Source organism: Canis lupus, chromosome 8 (genome assembly GCF_048164855.1).
Source record: "Canis lupus baileyi chromosome 8, mCanLup2.hap1, whole genome shotgun sequence".
NCBI lineage: Eukaryota > Metazoa > Chordata > Mammalia > Carnivora > Canidae > Canis > Canis lupus.
This window is the reverse complement of record NC_132845.1, coordinates 40,839,196-40,858,859: the sequence shown is the minus strand read 5'-3', so window position 1 is coordinate 40,858,859 and position 19,664 is coordinate 40,839,196. Positions and strand designations below refer to the sequence as shown.

General features: G+C 49.3%; 1 protein-coding gene and 2 long non-coding RNA genes across 7 annotated transcripts in view; 1 reads left to right on the top strand and 2 right to left on the bottom strand.

Moving 5' to 3' along the window:
- The window catches only part of C8H16orf96 (chromosome 8 C16orf96 homolog), a 48,202-nt gene extending 41,997 nt beyond the window's left edge, over positions 1-6,205 (bottom strand). For 2 of the 5 annotated variants that reach the window (XM_072835569.1, XM_072835572.1), the window contains exon 1: positions 5,449-6,201. In XM_072835569.1, the coding sequence (XP_072691670.1) occupies positions 5,449-5,868 (420 nt within the window). In that variant the 5' untranslated portion in view covers positions 5,869-6,201. Of the gene's footprint in view, positions 1-453; positions 619-1,146; positions 1,302-5,448 lie in introns of those variants that run through there. The other 3 variants (XM_072835571.1, XR_012035449.1, XM_072835570.1) reach the window with 3 other exon arrangements.
- Positions 5,267-11,765, top strand: LOC140638385 (uncharacterized). The gene is made up of 2 exons (XR_012035451.1): positions 5,267-6,188; positions 11,434-11,765. It is a non-coding gene; the product is annotated as an uncharacterized lncRNA (long non-coding RNA).
- A 4,059-nt stretch (positions 11,766-15,824) lies between these two features.
- On the bottom strand, positions 15,825-18,850 carry LOC140638386 (uncharacterized). Its single transcript, XR_012035452.1, has 2 exons — positions 16,777-18,850; positions 15,825-16,072 (listed from the first exon to the last, which is right to left on the bottom strand). It is a non-coding gene; the product is annotated as an uncharacterized lncRNA (long non-coding RNA).
- Between the last annotated feature and the right edge of the window lie 814 nt (positions 18,851-19,664).

Below are 19,664 nucleotides of genomic sequence, written 5' to 3'. Positions count from 1 at the left end.
TTAGATAGATAGATAGATAGATAGATAGATAGATAGATAGAGCATATAGTTCAGGGATTTTATTTTTTTTAAGATTTGTTTCTTTATTTATTTGACACATACACACAGAGCATGAGAAGGGGAGGAGCAAGAAGATCTATCCATTTAAATGGATGAATATTCTAGTATGCACGTGAACATATGTATGAATATATCTAAACAAAGCTGTAAACTATCTCATTTTTGTTTTAGGAAAAATTGGGGGAAGTTCAACACAGTCTATTGGATGGGTATTTGGGAGTTGTTAGTTTTGTTGGGAGTGGTAATGGTATTTATGGGAAGGGTTTTATAAGTCCTTATCTGTTGTAGATGGAAAATGCTTTTGGGGAAATCTGTGAAGTCCAGATCCTTCACCTGTGCACAGATGTTTCCCTCTCCCCCGTCTCACTGGGGGCAACCACAGGACCAAGTTACCTGAGTAGGAATGACTTCCCAAGGAGATCCCTGGGTGGCTCAGTGGTTTAGCGCCTGTCTTTGGCCCAGGGTGCGATCCTGGAGTCCCAGGATCGAGTCCCACATCGGCCTCCCTGCATAGAGCCTGCTTATTCCTCTGCCTGTGTCTCTGCACCCCCCCCATGTCTATAACAAACAAACAAACAAATAAATCTTTTTAGAAAAAAGAGTGACTTCCCCAACACACACATATATACACAGGTAGTCCAGGGCAAACTCAAAAAAAGAGAGGAAACCTTACAGGCAGACTGCTCCTTGGGTAATGTATGCACACAGAACAGAGAGACCATTTTCTCACTGGGGAACACTCTCCTAAGATGCACAGTTAATGGTTTCCCTTCCCAGACCCAGCCTGCCAAGCAGAAGCTTGGGGACATGCCCTGAGCTCCAGGCCTAGGGAGGAAGAAGGGTCAAGGTCTGGACCACGCTGGTGGGAGACTAAGTGGGTAATATCCACATGGGCCCCCAGCCTGCAAGCAGGGCTTGGATGGAGCCAAGTTCAGAGGAAGAGAGTCCTGGAATCTGCCATCCCAGAAATGAATCCCAAGATGTCTGGATCCTGTGCAGGCACCAGTAGTGGGGGCTTGCCCTGACTGTCTGTCTCTCTGAAGGAGCTTCAGGGATATAGGCTCGGGATGGGGACCCAGCACTTACAGAAGTTTGTAGGGGGTGGATAAGGAGGTCCAAGGCACCTTCCCCCTCGGGTGCCTGGGGGGAGTGGTCTACATGGCAGGAGTCCCAGAGCTTTGGGAAATGGGAATGCTAACACCATTTCCTCCCAGGGAACAGGAAGGCAACTGCACTTGGCACTCGCCAGCACAATGAAGACGTGCTGCAACACAGAAAGTTCATTACCATTATTGGAGCAACCTTGACTCCAGTCTCTAAACCCTAAAGTGTCTTCCATGCATTTCAGCTTTGTTATGAAGTTCTCAAAAATTAATTTAAATTTAAAATCATTTTAATTTGCAGGATCAAAAAAAAATTTCAGGATCTACAGCAGGAGTTTTTTTGGTTGGAGAGTAAAATGGAAAGGGAGTTTTGAAGTCAGGAAAAACAACGGGTTGTTACAACCCCCTCAGGAGACTGAGGCTCTATTTATGGAAACAAGGTCAGCCAGAACTTTTTTTTTTTTTTTTTTTTTAAGTAGGCTCCTTGCCCAACGTGGGGCTTGAACGCATGACCCACAGATCAAGAGTCGCACGCTCTACTGACGAGTCTCTGGTTTTCTCCTGTGAGGCCAGCGGCCAGGACTCATCACAGCGGAGACAACCGACGTCTCGAGGAGACAGACAGGGACTTCCAGGCGCAGCTTTCTAGAATCTGGCTGGGCTCCTGACCACTGTGGCGCGTTAGCTTATTCCAGATGGCCACTTCCTAAAACGCGCTACAGTGGCGGGGCCTGGGGGATGAGGGCGGGGCCTGGGAGCTGTGGGCGGGACCCGGGAGGGCAGGGCCTGGGAGGGTGGGGCGTGGGAAATGAAGGAGGGGCCCGGGTGAGGAGGGCGGGGCCTGGGAGGTGAGGGACGGGCGTGGGGAGGGGGGCGGGGCCTGGGAGATGAGGGAAGGGCCCAGGTGGGGAGGGCGGGAGCCTAGTAGCCGTGGGCGGGACTCGGGAGGGGGCGGGGCCGGGGATGAGGGAAGGGCGGGGCCTAGGAGCTGTGGGCGGGACTCGGGAGGGGGCGGGGCCTGGGAGCTGTGGGCGGGACTCGGGAGGGGGCGGGGCCTGGGATGAGGGTGGGGCCTGGGAGCTGCGGGCGGGACTCGGGAGGAGGGTGGGGCTTCGGATCTGTGGGCGAGGCCTGGGAGATGAGGGACGGGCCTGGGGATGAGGGCGGGGCCTCGGCGCTGTGGGCGGGGCCACAGATGAGGGTGGGGCCCGGGTGGGGAAGGCGGGGGCCTGGGAGTCCTAGGCCGGGCCTAGGAGGTGAGGCCAGGGCCTGGGAGCCTGCCATTCTGGGAGAGCTCTCCAGGTGGAGCTCGTGCTCCAGCTGGCTCGGGAGCCCTGGGTGGCAGCCGCCCCGAGTCTGCAGGGCAAGTACACACTGCGCTCACGGGGCACCTAGTTTTCCTCGCTCAAGGGGGGCGACTTAGCTCCCGGCGGGCATATGGCAAAGTCTGCAGACACTTTTGGTTGTCACCGCTACGGGTGGATCCTGGCACCTGGAGAGTAGAGGCCCGGATGCTGCCCAACATCCCACAGGGCACAACACAATCCTCACCACAGAGAATTATCCGTGAGGGTGAGGGACGCTGCAATCTCAGCCCCAGATCTGGTGGTGTGCTAACCATGCCTGTGGAGCGTCTCAAACCTTCTCTCAAGAGCCCTCTTGTTGCCAGCTCTAGTTTTCTGGGCACTATTTACCCTGTCAGGGGTGAGTGCTAGGGTTGGCAGGCTAGTCTTTCCCCACTTTGAGCCTTCACACCTTGACAGGGGCTTGTAAAGGATGGCAGAGGACTCTAACCCAACCAACCCCAGAGGAAGGGCAGGCGAGGTGACTTGGATGTCGACATGACATTTGGTCTGGCCAGCCTGACTGGCTAGTTGGTGCAGACACTTAGCTAAGCAGCTTGTACCAATCCCAGAGCCAGTTACCATGGCAACCCCCTGGGGGGGTAGTGGGAGGGAGCTGGTCATTGTGGTAACCCCCAGCAACCTCAGCCAGGGTTGGGGGAGGTACATTCTCTAATCCTAGGTGCACAAACAGTCCTCTGAGGGCTTCACAGCCGTGTCCGAGCCTGTCTGCCAGCCCCCCTTCACAAGCCAGCTGGGTCACTCAGTACTGTACACTCTGGAAGACTTCACCCATCAAGGCAGGCCAGGGGCAGGCTGCTCTGACACTGTGCCCACGTTTCCAGCCTCCAAGGCCTCCGTAACCTCAACTGGGCCACACATGCAGCCTTCTCTGTCTCTAGCAACAAATCTCAAAGTCTGGTCTTGTCTGACACGTGCACTGTGGCCTCTCCAGCTCTCTTCTGATTACTGCCTATATGGAATATCTTTTGTCATCCTTTTACTTTCAACCTATTTGTTTTTGAATCTAGAATGTGTGTGTGCCTTTTTTTTTTTTTTAAGATGTTATTTATTGATGAGACACACACAGAGAGGCAGAGACACAGGCAGAGGGAGAAGCAGGGTCCCTGTGGGGAACCTGATGCTGGACTCGATCCCAGGACGCTGGTGATTACGACCTGAACCAAAGGCAGATGCTCAACCACTGAACCACACAGGCGTCCCTAAAATGTGTCTCTTGTAGAGGGTATAGTGAGATGGTGCCTTTTTTTCTTTTACTCAATTCTGCCAATTTCTGCTTTGTGTGCGTGTGTGCCTGTGCGTGCATACGTGTGCATGGTAACACGAAGAATTCAGTGGCATTCAGTACATTCACACGGTTGGCAGCTGTTATCACTATCCAGTTTCCAAACACTTTCATCACCCCAAAGAGAAACGCTGTACCCGTCAGCAAGCACTCCCATTGCCGCCACCTCCTAGCCCCTGGCAACCGCTAATCCACTTTCTATCTCCACCAATTTGCCTGTTCTGGATGTTTCATAGAAACTGAAGCATGGGCATCCTGGGTGGCTCAGTGGTTTTGCGACGCCTTTGGCCTAGGGTGTGATCCTGGAGACCTGGGATCGAGTCCCATGTCGGGCTCCCTGCATGGAGCCTGCTTCTCCCTCTGCCTGCATCTCTGCCCCCCCCGCCCCCCGTGTCTCTCATGAATAAATAAAATCTTAAAAAAAAAAAAAGAAAAGAAATAGAAGCTTGCAGTACGTGGTCCTTTGTGTCTGGCTGCTTCACTTAGTGCTTGATTTAGCACTGGTCTATGCCACCTTCCCTCTCAGCCCACCTTGGCCAGACTGATCCCTCTCCCTGTCCCTCAGGGCTCCAGGGGCCCGACTTTGCTGAGGTCCTGATCTTCCAAGGTTCAAGTCTCTAGATAATATTAACGGTGACCACAGACTGGACGACCAGAATACCCGAGCTCTGTGCTGAGCACTTCCCACGCATTATCTTGTTTAGCATCAATCTCGAGGCAATCCTGGGAGGAGGAAACCATGATCATCCCCCTACCCGTTCCAGTTGGTAAGTGGACCACACTCAGCACACCACATTCCTATGCCTCTCCTCTGATTTCTTGGTGCAGGTTTGCACCAGCTGTTTTCTGCCACTGCATCACCCCAAGTGGGTTAACATTTCAGTGCTTCAGTTGCTCACCTGTCTCACAGAGGTGCTGTGAAGATCAAAGAGGCTAAGCCTCCAGCTCACCTGGAGCATAATGAGCACTCCTTCTAGTGGTTGTTTTCCTGGGGAGGGAGCCCACCAGAGTTGCAAGGGTGAAGGGGACAGTGAGGAGATAAAGGAATGAGGGAATGGTGAACTTTGGTCTGTGTTTCCAACTTCTTTTCATCACACAAAAGCAGACCTCAAAACCACTAGGTTGGGCAGCCCGGGTGGCTCAGCAGTTTAGTGCCGCCTTCAGCCCAGGGCGTGATCCTGGAAACCCGGGATCAAGTCCCACGTTAGGCACCCTTCATGGAGCCTGCTTCTCCCTCTGCCTGTGTCTCTGCCTCTCTCTCTCTCTCTCTCTCTCTGTCTCTCTTGAATAAATAAAATCTTAAAAAAAAAACAAAAAAAACACTAGGTTAACTTTCCCTCTGCCCCTCCTTCCCCGGGCCCTGGCAACCACTAGTCTGCTTCATGTCTCCATGGAGCTGTCTGTTTCATACCAATGGAACCATACCACATGTGGCCTTTTGTGTCTGGCTTCTTTCCTCAACACTTGACAAAGAATGCAAGCTTGGAGCTTTGGTTCTGCCTGACTTCAAAGCCCCATTCCTGCCCCTGTTTGGGGGGTGGGGGAGCCCATCACAAGGGGCATAAGGGAATGGGGGCTAAGATGCCTGGGAAGACAGCATAAAGGGCAGGAAGCTTCTGGAGGCCAGGTGGTTTACCTTTGCTGTGGCTTCTTCATTACCCTCTACCATCTTCCGGAGCTTTATCAGGTGCCATAGATCCTGAGCAGGCTGGCCTGTGCCCTGGCTGCCCTCCAGCAGCTGGGAAGTGGTAGGCAGGTCCTGCAGCGTGGCCAGCTGGCTCTCCATCTTGTCTATGCGGCTCACAACATGGTCAAAGATATCGCTGAGCCTCTTCATGGGGTTGAGGATGGGCTGGGCGTCTGCTTCCCGGGGCATGAACACAGTAGGCGAGGTTTGGAGAAAGTCTTCATCTCCTGAGAGGACTTTCTTGAGCTCACCCATGTGGATGTGCTCCAAGATGCCCTGGAGCAGGAGGTGCAGCGCCTTGAAGTTCACAACCCCGCACTGCGGGATGGCGATGTTGACCAGCTCGGAGAACGTGAGCGAGAAGCTCATCCTGCAGGGAGGGCCGGCTGGGCTGGCGTTCTGGGAGTCCTTGGGGACAAGCCTTCACAGAACCCACAAGCTGTGCGGACAGGTCCTCAGAGGCCTAGGGAGGCTGCAGGTCATGGCAGTCAGGGAGAAAATGACCTCTGTCCTGGCCGGAGCTCGGATGAGAGGTTCTGGTTGCTAGGACACCAAAGAACGTGGGCAAGTGGGCGTGGAGCCTGGCATGGGGCAGGGTGGGTGCTCAATTAAAACTTGCTGAGTGTTTGAACAAAGGGTCCTTCAGTTATGTCAGAGCGATGACCCCTTCCAAGAGGCATGTGGCAAAGGTAATGGGGAAGCAGCTCGCTTCTCTGAAGCCTCTAGGGTCAGGACAGGAGAGAGTTCTTGGAGTTAGGAGAGCCTCGCTTTTGAGAAAAGAGGATGTAGAGAAAAGAGACTGAAGAGCTAATCTGGTCTCCAGACCCACACCAAATGCGCCACAGGTGTTAGGGTTTCTGGTGGGGTTGGAGGTGGGGGTGGAGAGTGGGGGTAAATAGGGCAAGAGGCAGCTGGCTTCCCACAGGTCCGAACCCTGCATGGCCCTGCCCACCCAGGGGCCCCAGTGAGGACGCCCTTGCCAAACCTTGCTCTCCTTCCTGCTAGAGCCGGGGCTCGTGAACACCCCAGTGCCCAGGACGCAGCTGTGAGCCAGCTGCTGCAGGACCGGGAAATGATTTGGGCCCCTCTGTGGTCAGGCCCCACTTGTGTCAATTCTTGGACAAGACAATGGCAGCCTCCTCGTCCTGGTCTCCTAGGGAAGTCTGCAGGGAAGGTCCTTGGCTTAACCCCCTGGAGCCCCCACTCCTGGCCCACCCCACCCTTCTAGACATGATACACACTGCCTCTATGCAGTCCACGGCAAGAGCCCCGCTCAGGGGTGTCGTTGGCTAAAGAGCAATCTCCCCCAGCTTCCCCACAGAAGGTGGAGCACCTGTCCTCTCTGGGTTTATGGAGATGGTGCGTGACTCTTCCAGAACAGCTGTGTGACCTTGTGCAAATGACTTAACCTCTCTGAGTCTTAGCTTCCCTGCCTGCTAAATTGGAAATGAAACTTTCCATTTGAGGTTCCGGCAGGGAGGGGAAGTATGCATATGTGCGTGTGCCTACACAGAAATAACACATGCAAAGTGCCAGGCCAGTATGACTCAAAAAATTCCTTTCCCCAGAACTGACCTGATACCCCACTCTTGCCAATGGTCATGGCCCGGGAGACTTGTTATGAATTTAACGTGTGTATTTTCAGGGGTATTGTTTATTTATTTTAATTATTTATTTTTTATTTATTTTTAAGATTTTATTAATTCATGAGAGACAGAGAGGCAGAGACATAGGCAGAGGGAGCAGCAGGCTCTATGCAGGGAGCCGGACGCAGCACTCGATCCCGGGTCTCCAGGGTTACGCCCTGGGCTGAGGGCGGCGCTAAACCACTGAGCCACCCGAGCTGCCCTATTTTTATTTATTTATTTTTCTATTTTTATTTATTTATTTTTAAAGATTTTATTTATTTATTCATGAGAGAGAGAGAGACAGAGAGACAGAGAGACAGAGAGAGACACAGGCAGAGGGAGAAGCAGGATCCATGCTGGGAGTCCGACGTGGGACTTGATCCTGGGACTCCAGGATCCCACCCTGGGCCAAAGGCAGGTGCTGAACCGCTGAGCCACCCAGGGATCCCCCCTATTTTTAAAAAAGATTTTATTTGTTTGAGAGAGATGGCCAGCAAGAGCAGGGGGAGGGGCACAAGGAGAAGCAGACTCCCTGCTGAGCAAGGAGCCCAATGATGTGGGGCTCCATCCTCCATCCCAGGACCCTGAGATTATGACCTGAGCTGGAAGCAGATGCTTAACCAACTGAGCCATGGGATGACGCCTGAGTGGCTCAGCGGTTGAGTGTGCCTTTGGCTCAGGGTGTGGTCCTGGCATCAAGTCCTGGATCAGGCTCCTCGCAGGGAGCCTGCTTCTCCCTTTGCCTGTGTCTCTGTCTCTCTTTCTCTCTGTGTGCCTCTCATGAATAAATAAAATCTTAAAAAAAAAATAACCGACTGAGCCACGCAGGCGCCCCTGGGATGTTGCTTATTAATTACATGTTTTTGACCTCACGTTAGCAGATGCTTCTGCTGAGGCCATCACTGCTCTATCCACAAACGCTAGTTCTTCAGGAACAGTGGGCACTCATGTTGGGACCCTCCATGCTACAACAGCCACTACTCTTCAGACACGCCAACCTGCTTTGAAAGAATTGCTTAATTACATTAAAGGAGTTTTACCACCTCAAGTGACAAGAAAAAACAAAACAAACCCCACAGAAATAAAACAAGAACAAAACATACAAAGACCCACTCCTGTTGTGATAAATGATAATTACACGTGCAGTTCAGTCTGCGTCCCACTTGGATATTCCTTTTTCTTTCTTTTTTGATAACAGCTTTATTGAGATATAATTCCCATTCCACACAATTCACTCATTTAAAGTCTACAATCCAGTAACTTGTAGCATCACAGAGCTGTGCACCCATCACTGCAATCAGCTTTATTTAGCACATCACCCTAACAAGAAATGCCATCTGCAGGAGCACTCACTCCCCGTTCCCATCCTCTTGCCCCCCAGTGCCTGGCATTCATTAACCTACTTTTTGCCTCTATAGGTTTGCCTATTTTGGACATTTCATATAAATGAAATTCTATAATATGTGGCCTTTTGTAACTGCTTCCTTTCACTGAGCATCATGTTTTCAAGGCTCACCCACACTGTAGCAGGTGTCACTACTTCATTCCCTTTTCATGGCTGAGTCATTCCATTGTAGAGATAGATCAGTTTTTTTGTTTTTTTTGTTTTTGTTTTTGTTTTTTTTTTTTTGATAGATCAGTTTTTAATCCGTCCAGCCACAGATGGATATTTGGGCCAATCCTACCTTTTTACTATTGTGGACAATGCTGCTATGAGCAGTTGTGTACAGGTTTTCAATTATTTGGTGTTTATGGCTAGAGGTGGAACTGCCAGGTCAGACGGTGACTCCGTGTTAACACTCTGAGGAACTGTCACACTGTTTTCCACAGTGCCTACAGTCTTTTACATTCCTACCCCTAGCTGTGGGGCTTCCCATTTCTCTCCATTGTCATCAACACTTGTGACTGTTCATCATTCTTTATTATAGCTATGGATGCTACTTGCTATGTGACCATCAGGCTTAAGCCACCTGCCATATGCTCACTTACCCTGGGTACTCAGCATGGTTGTTTGAGACTTTCAGATGTTTAAAATGACCACCGCTCCAGTAGATCATGTTTCCCTGAGAAAGAACACCCAGAAACCTTGAAAAAGATGCAAGCACAGGCTACCTGGGGGAGTGCCCAGAGAGATGACCACTCTCTTCAAGAACATGATGCCAGCTGCAGTACCTACGCAGGGGTAACATGGGTGGATGAACATTCTCATCCCAAACTTGTCCCTGACCCTAGCAGATGTCATAAGTGGCACAACTGCCATTCCCACCAACCAGGTGGAATGTCCATTCGTTAGTGGATCATGAAGCCCTGAATGTCTTATTGGTGAGCCCAGGGGGAATTTATGCTCAGATGGACATTCTTGCTGCACCTATGTAAACACCACATAAATATGATGGGTCAAGTAGAATAGTTTGTGGCTGGCTAGGCTTTAAAAAGAAAAAGCCACCTGGTCCTCCAGGGAAAGCCAGTTGGACCCTAGGGCAGGTTTTCACAGCCTGGGTTTGGCCATCGAGGTCCTCATCTTCAGGATCTGGTACCAGAGCCAGTAGCCAGGTTTGTTTCTGATAACGACCTGTGCAGCAGGTGGCTGACAGATTCTGTATGACTTCAGTGTAGCAACCGTTCTGTGAGACACTGCAGGGCAGTGGGAGGGTGTGTAACCAGAGCCCAGCTGCAATGTCTTTCTCTAAGCAAACCCCTGAGCAGCACAGTTGGCCACGTCAGAGCTCTCCATGCTGCAGACCTAGGTTCTGAGGACCAACTGTGCAGGCCTCTGGTTCCGCAGGGTATGGGGGGAAGAGAAGAACAGCCCCTGAATCAGGAAGTGGCCTGGCACCGCGAGTCCTGGGGCTGCTGGGAGGGCCTCAGTGTGCTCCTGTGAACATAAACAACTTCATAGCACACCAGCACCTGATAGCGCGGCTCTGCCTCGGTGATGGGTCAACACAAAACAGGACCAGCTGTAGTCATGTTTGAGCTCAAAAACAGGAACATTGTCCAGACCACAAACATGACCCAACAGCCCCCTATCCTGGCTGATATGAGTGACTGTTGCTTCTTGACTAGTTAGGGCATTAGTTCTGCTTCGTTCCTCTTTCCTTCTAGATAAGATGGATTGAGAAACCTAATCACAGAATTACCTTATGTCCTGTCAGTGCCAGTCCAAAACACTCCCCCTCTCCCTAACGCGGACCAGATCCTGTGATCCCTTCTAAGTTAACCCTCCCAGAGATGCCGGTGGGCTCCTCACAGGGTTGTGAGACCTAACCATTCAAGGGCCGCCCTGATATCTTTGAGCCTTCTGGGGCTTCCTGGGTCCCCTGCTCTCTCCAGATGTGTCTCTACCACTCTCGTTGTTGAGAAAGGCTCCTCACCCAGCCAGTTCTTCACCAGTCAGACCAGCCACACTGCACCCCATCCTCAGTCTGTGGGGGGCTCAGCTTTCCTGCAAGCCTGGAAGCCAATCACATCCCCCTGTAGGAACCAGGGGACACCCCATCCCGTTATTATAAAGGGCAGCCTACAGCTCTTGCTGATTCGCTCTGCTCTTGACTGCAACCCTGAGTGGCCCCATGTGGTGGGCAGTGTCCTCCTTTCCCCGGCAGTGAGTCTATGTGGCTAATCATTGCTGTCCATCTCACCTGGCCAGTGCCAGGCGTCATATCATTGAGGGCAGGGGTACCCTCATCCTGCGGCGAGTAGGAGGTAATCAGAACACCAGCTGTGCGGGTTCGCCCCTGTGGCAACAAGTCAATGAGCCCAACTTTGCTCAACACAATGGGTTCTTGGCTGGAGAAGCTGATCCTGCAAACTTAATGAAAAACCTTGCAGTGGGGCAGAGCTTTGTGGATTTTGGAATTGCAGGCAAGAGACTGAGGAGCTGTATTATTGCAGAACGATGAGCAAGACTTTCCCCAGTGGGCAAGGGAGCAGAAGGGGAGAGGAGGAGGTTAGCCCAGAAACAAGGCTGGAGAGGGAAGCACGGGGCCAGACCAGGGGCTCCCCGTGGGCCTTACGAAGAAGTGCGAGCGATAGAATCTGAAGCAATCCTTGGTCATTGGGGGTAAGTGGGTGTGGGTATAATGGGGTGTGGGTAAGTGGGTGTAATGTTTGTCACTGGCTCAGGTGATGATCCCAGGGTCCTGGGATTGAGTCCTCCATCAGGCTCCCTGCTCAGGGGGGAGTCTGCTTCTTCTTCTCCTCCCATATATGCGCTCTGTCTCTATCAAATAAATGAATAAAATTTTTTAAGCTAATTTGTTAAACTTGAGAGGATTCATAAACCTTAAAGATCATGTCATTTTAGGTCTGGAAATAAAACAGTTGTTATAAAAACAAAAGACCTGAAGATCTGGCCTTTTGAGTGGAAGAGGACACATGCCACTCCAAAGGGTGTTCCTTGCTTTCCAGAGGATTTGCTGTCTCCAGGAAGCGACCCTGCCCTTCGGTCACCAGGCAGTACCTGAGATTTGGCACTGCTGAGTTCTGATGGCGGAACTCTCAGTCAGACGATTTCAGGACAAACTTGTCACTGGACATTCTCTGAATGGCTCATTGGAGCCAGAAGCCAATTAACATGATTGGAAATGACCATTAGCATTTTTTTCCCTCTCAAATAAACTGGTGTCAATGATTAAATCAGTTTTTTGTAAAGTGCCATTCACCCACTTTGCCCAGACAATCATTTTCCATGCTGCATAAATAGCTGAGAAGGATAACCAGGTCACCTTTCCTCTCTAGCTCTAGGAAGGACCAGGCGCTATTTGTCTCTGTGTCTGGCTTACTGACTTAGCAGAGTGTCCTCAAGGTTCATCCAAGACAGAGCAGATGTCAGAATTCCCTTCCTTCTCAAGGCTGAATAATATTCTGTTGTGTGTACATACACATTTTGCTCATCCATTCCTCTGCTGATGGACGCTGGACACTGAGGTTGCGTTCGCATTTTGGCTATTGTGAATAACGCTGCTGTGCGTATGGCAGTAGAAATGCCAGTTCCAGCGCCTGCTGTCAGTTCTCTAACCCAGGCATGCACTGCTGAATCATATGGTAATCCAAGGTTAATTTTTTGAGCACCTGCCATATGGCTTTCCATGGTGGTGGCACCATTCCCACCAGCAAAGCACAAGGGCTCTGGTTTCTCCATGTGTTCACCAGAACTTGCTATGTTCTGTTTTTCTGATAATAGTCACCCCAGTAGTTGTGAGGTGATAGTTTGTGGTTTTCACATGTATTTCCCTAATCATCGGTGAGGCTGAGCATCTTTTCATGTGTTCATTGGCCATTTGTGTATCTTTGGAGAAATGTTTATTCAAGTCCTTTGCACATTTAAAATTTTGTTGTTGTTGAGTTGTAGGAGATCTTTACACATTCTGGATATTAAGCACTTGTCAGACATAATTTTCCAGTTAACTTTCTTTTAGTCCCTGTTAGGGAATGTGATTAAAAAAAAAAAAAAAAAAAAAAAAAAAAACGTGACTGCCGGTTGACCTGTGAGCTGGGCCCAGGCACTGGAAGCTCCTCAGCCCTTCCCCTGTCCTTGGAATGTGGGTTCCACTTCTCCTTCCTGCTCACAGAAACTGCTCCAAGGACATAGTCTTGAGATGGTGTTGTGATGCTGAGAACACCTGCATGATTATGTGACTGAGCCCAGTTAGGGCCTCTACGTTTTTTTAAAAAACAAAACAAAACAATTTATATATTTATTTATTTGAGAGAAAGAGAGAGTGTACATGAGCAGGGGAAGGGAGGGGCAGAGGGTGAGGGACAAGCAGACTCCCTGCTGAGTGTAAAGCCCCATGTGGGGCTTGATCCCACAACCCTAAGATCATGACCTGAGTCAAAATTAAGAGTTGGATGCCCTACAAGCTGAGCCACCCAGATGTCCTTTTAAGCTTTTAAGGGATGCCTGGGTGGCTCAGTGGTTGAGCGTCTGCCTTTGGCTCAGGGCTTGATCTTGGAGTCTCAGAATCGAGTTCCTCATCAGGCTTTCCGTGGGGAGCCTGCTTCTTCATCTGCCTATGTTTCTGCTTCTCTCTGTGTGTGTGTCTCTCATGAATAAATAAATAAAATCTTTAAAAAAAGTGATCTGGTGCGTGGGTCTGGGGATCCACTCATCTTGCTGCCACCCAAGACAAGACTCATATATAAGTTCTCTTTGCCATCTACTACTCAGAGTGGCCTGCCTCTTTGGTCTCTCCCTGCTCTCTGTTCCAGGCGCAGTTTCAGATTACACCATGAAAGCTTCCAAGAGGGTTGTGAACCTACAGTCCTCTTGTCCCTGTTGTGTTACCTCCAGCCACAGGCCCTTTGCACATGTCTCCTTGGCTGAAACATTTTTTTCTGCCTACATTTATGAGGGAACAGAAAGTTCTACTCATCATTCAGACCTTAGCTCAACCATCACTTTCCAAGGGAAGCCTTCTCCACTTCCTTGATTGGGATAAACATTCCCTACTCTGAGATCTTAGTACTTATCATGTCCTTCCTTCAAATGCTTGTCATGGTCATTTGTGTGGCTATTTGGTTAGTGCCATTCTTCCTCGCTACTCTGAGTTCCTGCAGGTAGATGTTGAGTTCCACGGGAGTATGGCTCCTAGCAAGCACACTGTAGATGCTTAATATATACATACTAATTGAATGAATAAATAGAGTCATTTGGGTTTTATTTTCATTTAAAATTTTTTTAAAAAAAAGTTTTACATATTTATTGACAGAGAGTATGAGAGCGAGCAAGCTGCAGGCAGAGGGAGAGGCAGCCTCCCCGTTGAACAGGGAGCCCGACGCAGGACTTAATCCCAGGACCCTGAGAACTGAAGACAGATGCTTCACGGGCTGAGCCACCCAGGCACCCCCAGAGTCATTTGTGGAAATCCTTTTTCCTAGGAAAGACCACAAATGGAGACATTTGCTTCTTTTAGCTAAACCTCCAGATGGGTATAGAAAGGGTGATTTTTACCTTCTACCACAATAATATTGAGCTCCTGCTGTCAACTCATGTAGGGTGGATTAAATAACACAAAAGGGGCAATCAGGGACGCCTGGGTGGCTCAGTGGCAGAGTGTCTGCTTTTGGCTCAGCTTATGATCCCGGGGTCCTGGGATTGAGTCCTGCATCGGGCTCCCCACGGGGAGCCTGCTTCTCCCTCTGCCTTTGTCTCTGCCTCTCTCTCTGTATCTCATGAATAAATAAATAAAATAATTTTAAAAAGAGGCAATCGGAAACTACACTGTATGATCCCTAATAATGTGTTCAGGGAATTGTAGTGGTCAGACACTGAACACACAGCACCTGAATAGAAACAATATCAATTTATTATTATTATTATTTATTAGTTATTTATTATAACTTTTTTTGCACGTGGAATGTATCATCTCACTGCCTTGCAGTCTCTGTTGTTTCCAAGGATAAGTTAGCTGTTAATCTTTTTTTTTTAATTTTTATTTATTTATGATAGTCACAGAGAGAGAAAGAGAGAGGCAGAGACACAGGCAGAGGGAGAAGCAGGCTCCATGCACTGGGAGCCCGATGTGGGATTCGATCCTGGGTCTCCAGGATCGCGCCCTGGGCCAAAGGCAGGCGCTAAACCACTGCGCCACCCAGGGATCCCTAGCTGTTAATCTTATTTGAGTTCCTGGGGGCACCTGGAGGTGCAGCCAGTTGAGCATCTGACTCTTAGTTTTGGCTCAGGGCATGATATCAGGGCTATTAGACTGAGCCCCAGGTTGGGCTCCCCACCCAGCACGGAGTCTGGTTGAATTTCATTCTCCCTCCCCGATCCCCCACTCTCTTAAATAAATAAAATAAATCTTTTTTAAAAATCTCATTTGGATTCCTTCTAGGTGATGAGTCATTTTCCTCCCTCCCTTTACAAAATTTTTTTTGTCTTGTCTTAGCCATGATGTATCTGGGTATGGATCTCTTTGCAAACTCCTCTTTAGAGTTTATTAAGATGCTTGGATGTGTAGATCAATGTAGGTTTTTTTTTTCTCTTTATTTGGAATTTTTATTATTTATTTATATGTTTTTTTCTGCTCCTTTCTCTCTCGTCTTTCATTGTGAAATTCCTGTCACACATATGTTGGTGCACTCAAAAGTATCCCACATTTCTCTGAGGCTCTGTTCATTTTTCCTCATTCTATTTTTCTCTGTTTTTCAGATTATGTAATTTTTCATAATCTAGCTTTAAGATCATTTGCTCTTTTTTTTTTAATTTTTTTTTCAATTTTTATTTATTTATGATAGTCACAGAGAGAAAGAGAGGCAGAGACACAGGCCGAGGGAGAAGCAGGCTCCATGCACCGGGAGCCCGATGTGGGATTCGATCCCGGGTCTCCAGGATCGCGCCCTGGGCCAAAGGCAGGCGCCAAACCGCTGCGCCACCCAGGGATCCCCATTTGCTCTTTCTTTGGCCAGTTCAAGCACTCTTATTTTATAGATGAGGAAATGAGGATCAGAAAACTTAAATCATTTACTGAAGGTCTCACACAGCAGCTGATGAGTGGCAGAGTCAGGACTTGAACCAGAGATTTCAGGTCTCACCCTGCCTATCACTTATTCAATCGTTTGCTCACCCAATAAATATTTACTGAATGTTGACTATGTGCCAGAAACTATGTTAGAGGATAGAGAATACCGAGCAGACGAGATTCTTGCCCTCCTGAGAGCAGCAAACACGTCAACAAACAGATAAACAAGGTACCTTCGGTGATGTGCATGCCACAAAGAAGATGAAACAGACAATGGGGTGATGCGGGCAGGTGCTCATGGAGGACCATCTGCAGAGGTGACATCTGAGCTGCTACCTGAAGAGAGGATATCTCTGGAGCTCCTTCAGGACAGAGATCTTTCTGCTTTTTACCATCTCTCTAGCACCAGCACACAGGAGGGGGTAAGTAAATGTTCATTAAATGGACGATAGCTCCAATGGAGTGGTCCATTCTGATGGGCTGTGCGAACAACAGAAATGTTACAAAATAGTTGTTAACACTGAAATCATTCATGTTTCCATTTAGAATCATTTAGCATTTAAAATGGAGGGTCTGGCTATGCAAATATTGGTGGAGATATGATAAGCAGAACTCCCAGCCTCTGGTAGAGTGTAAATCGGAAGAACCACTTAGGGAAAGTCCGTGGCGGGGTCTGCAAAGGTGAACACAGGCAGATCCTATGACCCAGCCATTCTACCCTTCAGTAGGCAGCCAAAAGTAATGTACTCATCCCACGCACGACACTGTCTATGACAGCAATACCATAATAGCTAAGAATTCAGGGCACCTGGGTGGCTCAGTGGTTGAGCGTCTGCCTTCAGCTCAGGTTATGATCCTGGGGTCCTGGGATTGAGTCCCCCATCAGGCTCCCTGCAGGGAACCTGCTTCTCCCTCTGCCTGTGTCTCTCATGAATAAATAAAAATAATCTTTAAAAAATGTGCACAGGCTCCTTGTGGGGATGAAGATTGCTGTACATGCAGAGAGCTTAGCACAGTAATTAGTGCAAAGTAAGTGCTCGGTGATGTTGGCTGAGTCTCCGAAAATGACCACATGATTTTGTTTGAGGCTTTTAAGCCAATGATGCGTCAGCTTGATGGAGGACAGGGTGAAGGAGGAGGTAGAGGGTTGTGGCAGGAGAGGAGGGAGGTGCCCCTGGAGGTACCTGGGCTTTGCTCCGTTGAAGAGAACTGTACTGAAGATGCCCTTTGTCACCTGGAGTGTTTGCTGTATCACAACTGCACACTGCGTGCTCCAAGTGGCTCCAATTTATAATGAAGATACAAAGGCAGGCAAATGAATCTGTTCTTAGGAGCTGGGCTAGTGACTTCCTTGCGGGCGACGGTGAGTGGAAGGGGGCACAGAGGAGGTTGCCAGGTGTCTTTACCTGGTGTCTTCTGTACCAACAGTGAGGCTCGTGAAACCGCACATCAAGCTCAACATGGAAGACACGGGCACTTTTCTCATGGGATTCAATGGAAGGACGAGGTCTGGTTTAAACTCTGGCCTAAGACAACTAAGAGGGATGAGCATTATCCCTGGCACTCTGTGACGCAGGCTCCAAGTCCGGGAAGGGAAGGCCAGCAGGGAAGCCACCGTGTCCCCTGTACCACCGTTTGGCCAGCAGATGGCACTGCTGCAGATTAGAGGAAGGAGCTCCCACTTCTCCCACCTTGGGGCTGTTTTCTGTAAAACCTGGGAATCTGGGGTCCAGCCCCGTGGAAAGCAGACAAGTGTTCTTCCGGGGGCAGTAGGATGATCTGGGGGCAGGCGCCAGCAGAAGGACCGCTGAGGCTGTGCCGGGCCCACGGCACTCCAGCTGACCCAGTTAGAGTATAATCCGGACTAAAAATAAAGAAGCAGCCAGCTTTGCAGCACATGTATGAGGCTTGGAGGCTGGAGGAGGAGGCAGGTGCTGTGGAAGGAGCCTCGTGTGTGCATCTGTGAGAAGGACAGGTGTCAGCAGAAAGCAAACGCTCCTGGGAACAGGTGAATTCGTCAGTTACACTGCAAGACCACAAGTGACAGCTACCGACAACCTCCGGGAACAGTCACGGGGCTCCTGGTCTCAGAGGCGCCCCGTGAGGATTCTACAGCAAACAGCACGGGTACCATCACCCTACCTCTAACAGTCGTGTCTGTCTCATCCTGTGTCTGATTCTTTGGATATACTCTCTCCCTGGTTGTTTGTTTTGGTAACTGCTTTAAGATCTAATCCACATCCACCCATTTAACTGTACAAATTCAATGGCTTTTAGTATATTCGCCAATGCTGTGCAGCCATCATGACAGTCGATCTTAGATTGTTTTCATCACCCTAAAAAGAAAGTTGTGCCCATTAGCAGTCACCTCCCCGTGTCTCCCCTGAACTCCCTCAGCCCTAGGCAACCACTAATCTGCCCATCTCTGTGGATCTTCCTGTTCTGAATGTGTCATACAAATGGAATCATACAACATGTGGTCTCATGTGACTGGCTTCTTTCACTCAAGCACGGTGTTTTCAAGGTTTCATCCACGTCATAGCCCGGATCAGCCACGGTTTATCTATTTATTTGTTGGTGGGTTGTTTCCACTTTTTTGGCTCACATAGTGAATGTGAGCATTTGTGCTATGAATATGAACAAATGCTATGGACATTTGTGTACAGGTTTGTGTGTGGCCATATGTTTTCATTTTTCTTGGCCATAGTCCTAGGAATATAATTGTTAAGTGACTCTGTTTTCTGTTTAATCTTTTCAGGAATACTTGGCCATTTTTTTTTCTAAGTAAACTGTATGCCCAATGAGGGGCTCAAACTTACAACCCCGAGATCAAGAGTTGCACACTCCACTGACTGAGCCTACCAGGCACCCCTGCCCTCAGTTTTAGTGCAAATGCAATTCAATCATCTCTTTTTTATTCCTTGATTCCTCTAACAGCAAGTGAGATATGGCATTTCCTCTTTGTGAATGGGGGAACTGAGGCCCAGGGTATTCTGCCTGGATACTCCCTAGAGCCCCTTCCCTTCCTGCTGGAACTTCTGGCCACAATTCCCACCCCTTCCACATTGCCAGAATGATTTATCTAAAATGTATGTCTGGTCATACTACTTAAGATACAATTCTTGGGACGCTTGGGTGGCTCAGCAGTTTAGCACCTGCCTTCAGCCCAGGGCGTGATCCTGGAGACCTGGGATGGAGTCCCACGTCGGGCTCCCTGCATGGAGCCTGCTTCTCCCTCTGCCTGTGTGTCTGCTTCTTTTTGTGTCTCTCATGAATAAATACATAAAATCTTAAAAAAAAAAAAAAAAGATACAATTCTTCACATGTGGGCAGCCTGGGTGGCTCAGCGGTTTAGCGCCACCTTCAGCTCAGGGCGTGATCCTGGAGACCCGGGATCAAGTCCCACGTCAGGCTCCCTACATGGAGCCTGCTTCTCCCTCTGCCTGTGTCTGTGCCTCTTTCTCTCTGTGTGTCTCATGAGCAAATAAATAAAAATCTTTTTTTTAAGATTGATTTCTTTTTTTTTAAGATTTTATTTATTTGTTCATGAGAAACACACACACACACAGAGAGAGAGAGAGAGAGGCAGAGACACAGGCAGAGGGAGAAGCAGGCTCCATGCAGGGAGCCCGACGTGGGACTCGATCCCAGGTCTCCAGGATCACGCCCTGGGCCGAAGGGAGGTGCCAAACCACTGAGCCACCCAGGGATCCCTAAATAAAAATCTTTAAAAAATAAAGGCAGAAACTATTAGGCCTATTTAAAAAAAAACAAAAACAAAAACAATTCTTCACATGTCCCATTACTACTGAAGAGGATCAAGTTCTAGATTCCATAGACTGGTCTATAAGACCTTCCTCATCTTTTCCTACTCACTATTCTCCCATTTCATACCCTAAAATCCAGTTATAAAGAACTGCTTGCAGGGGCACCTGGGTGGCTCAGTGGTTAGCATCTATCTTTGGCTCAAGTTGTGATCCCAGAGTCCTGGGATGGAGTCCCGCATTGGGCTCCCCGCAGGGAGCCTGCTTCTCCCTCTGCCTATGTGTCTGCCTCTCTTTCTGGGTCTCTC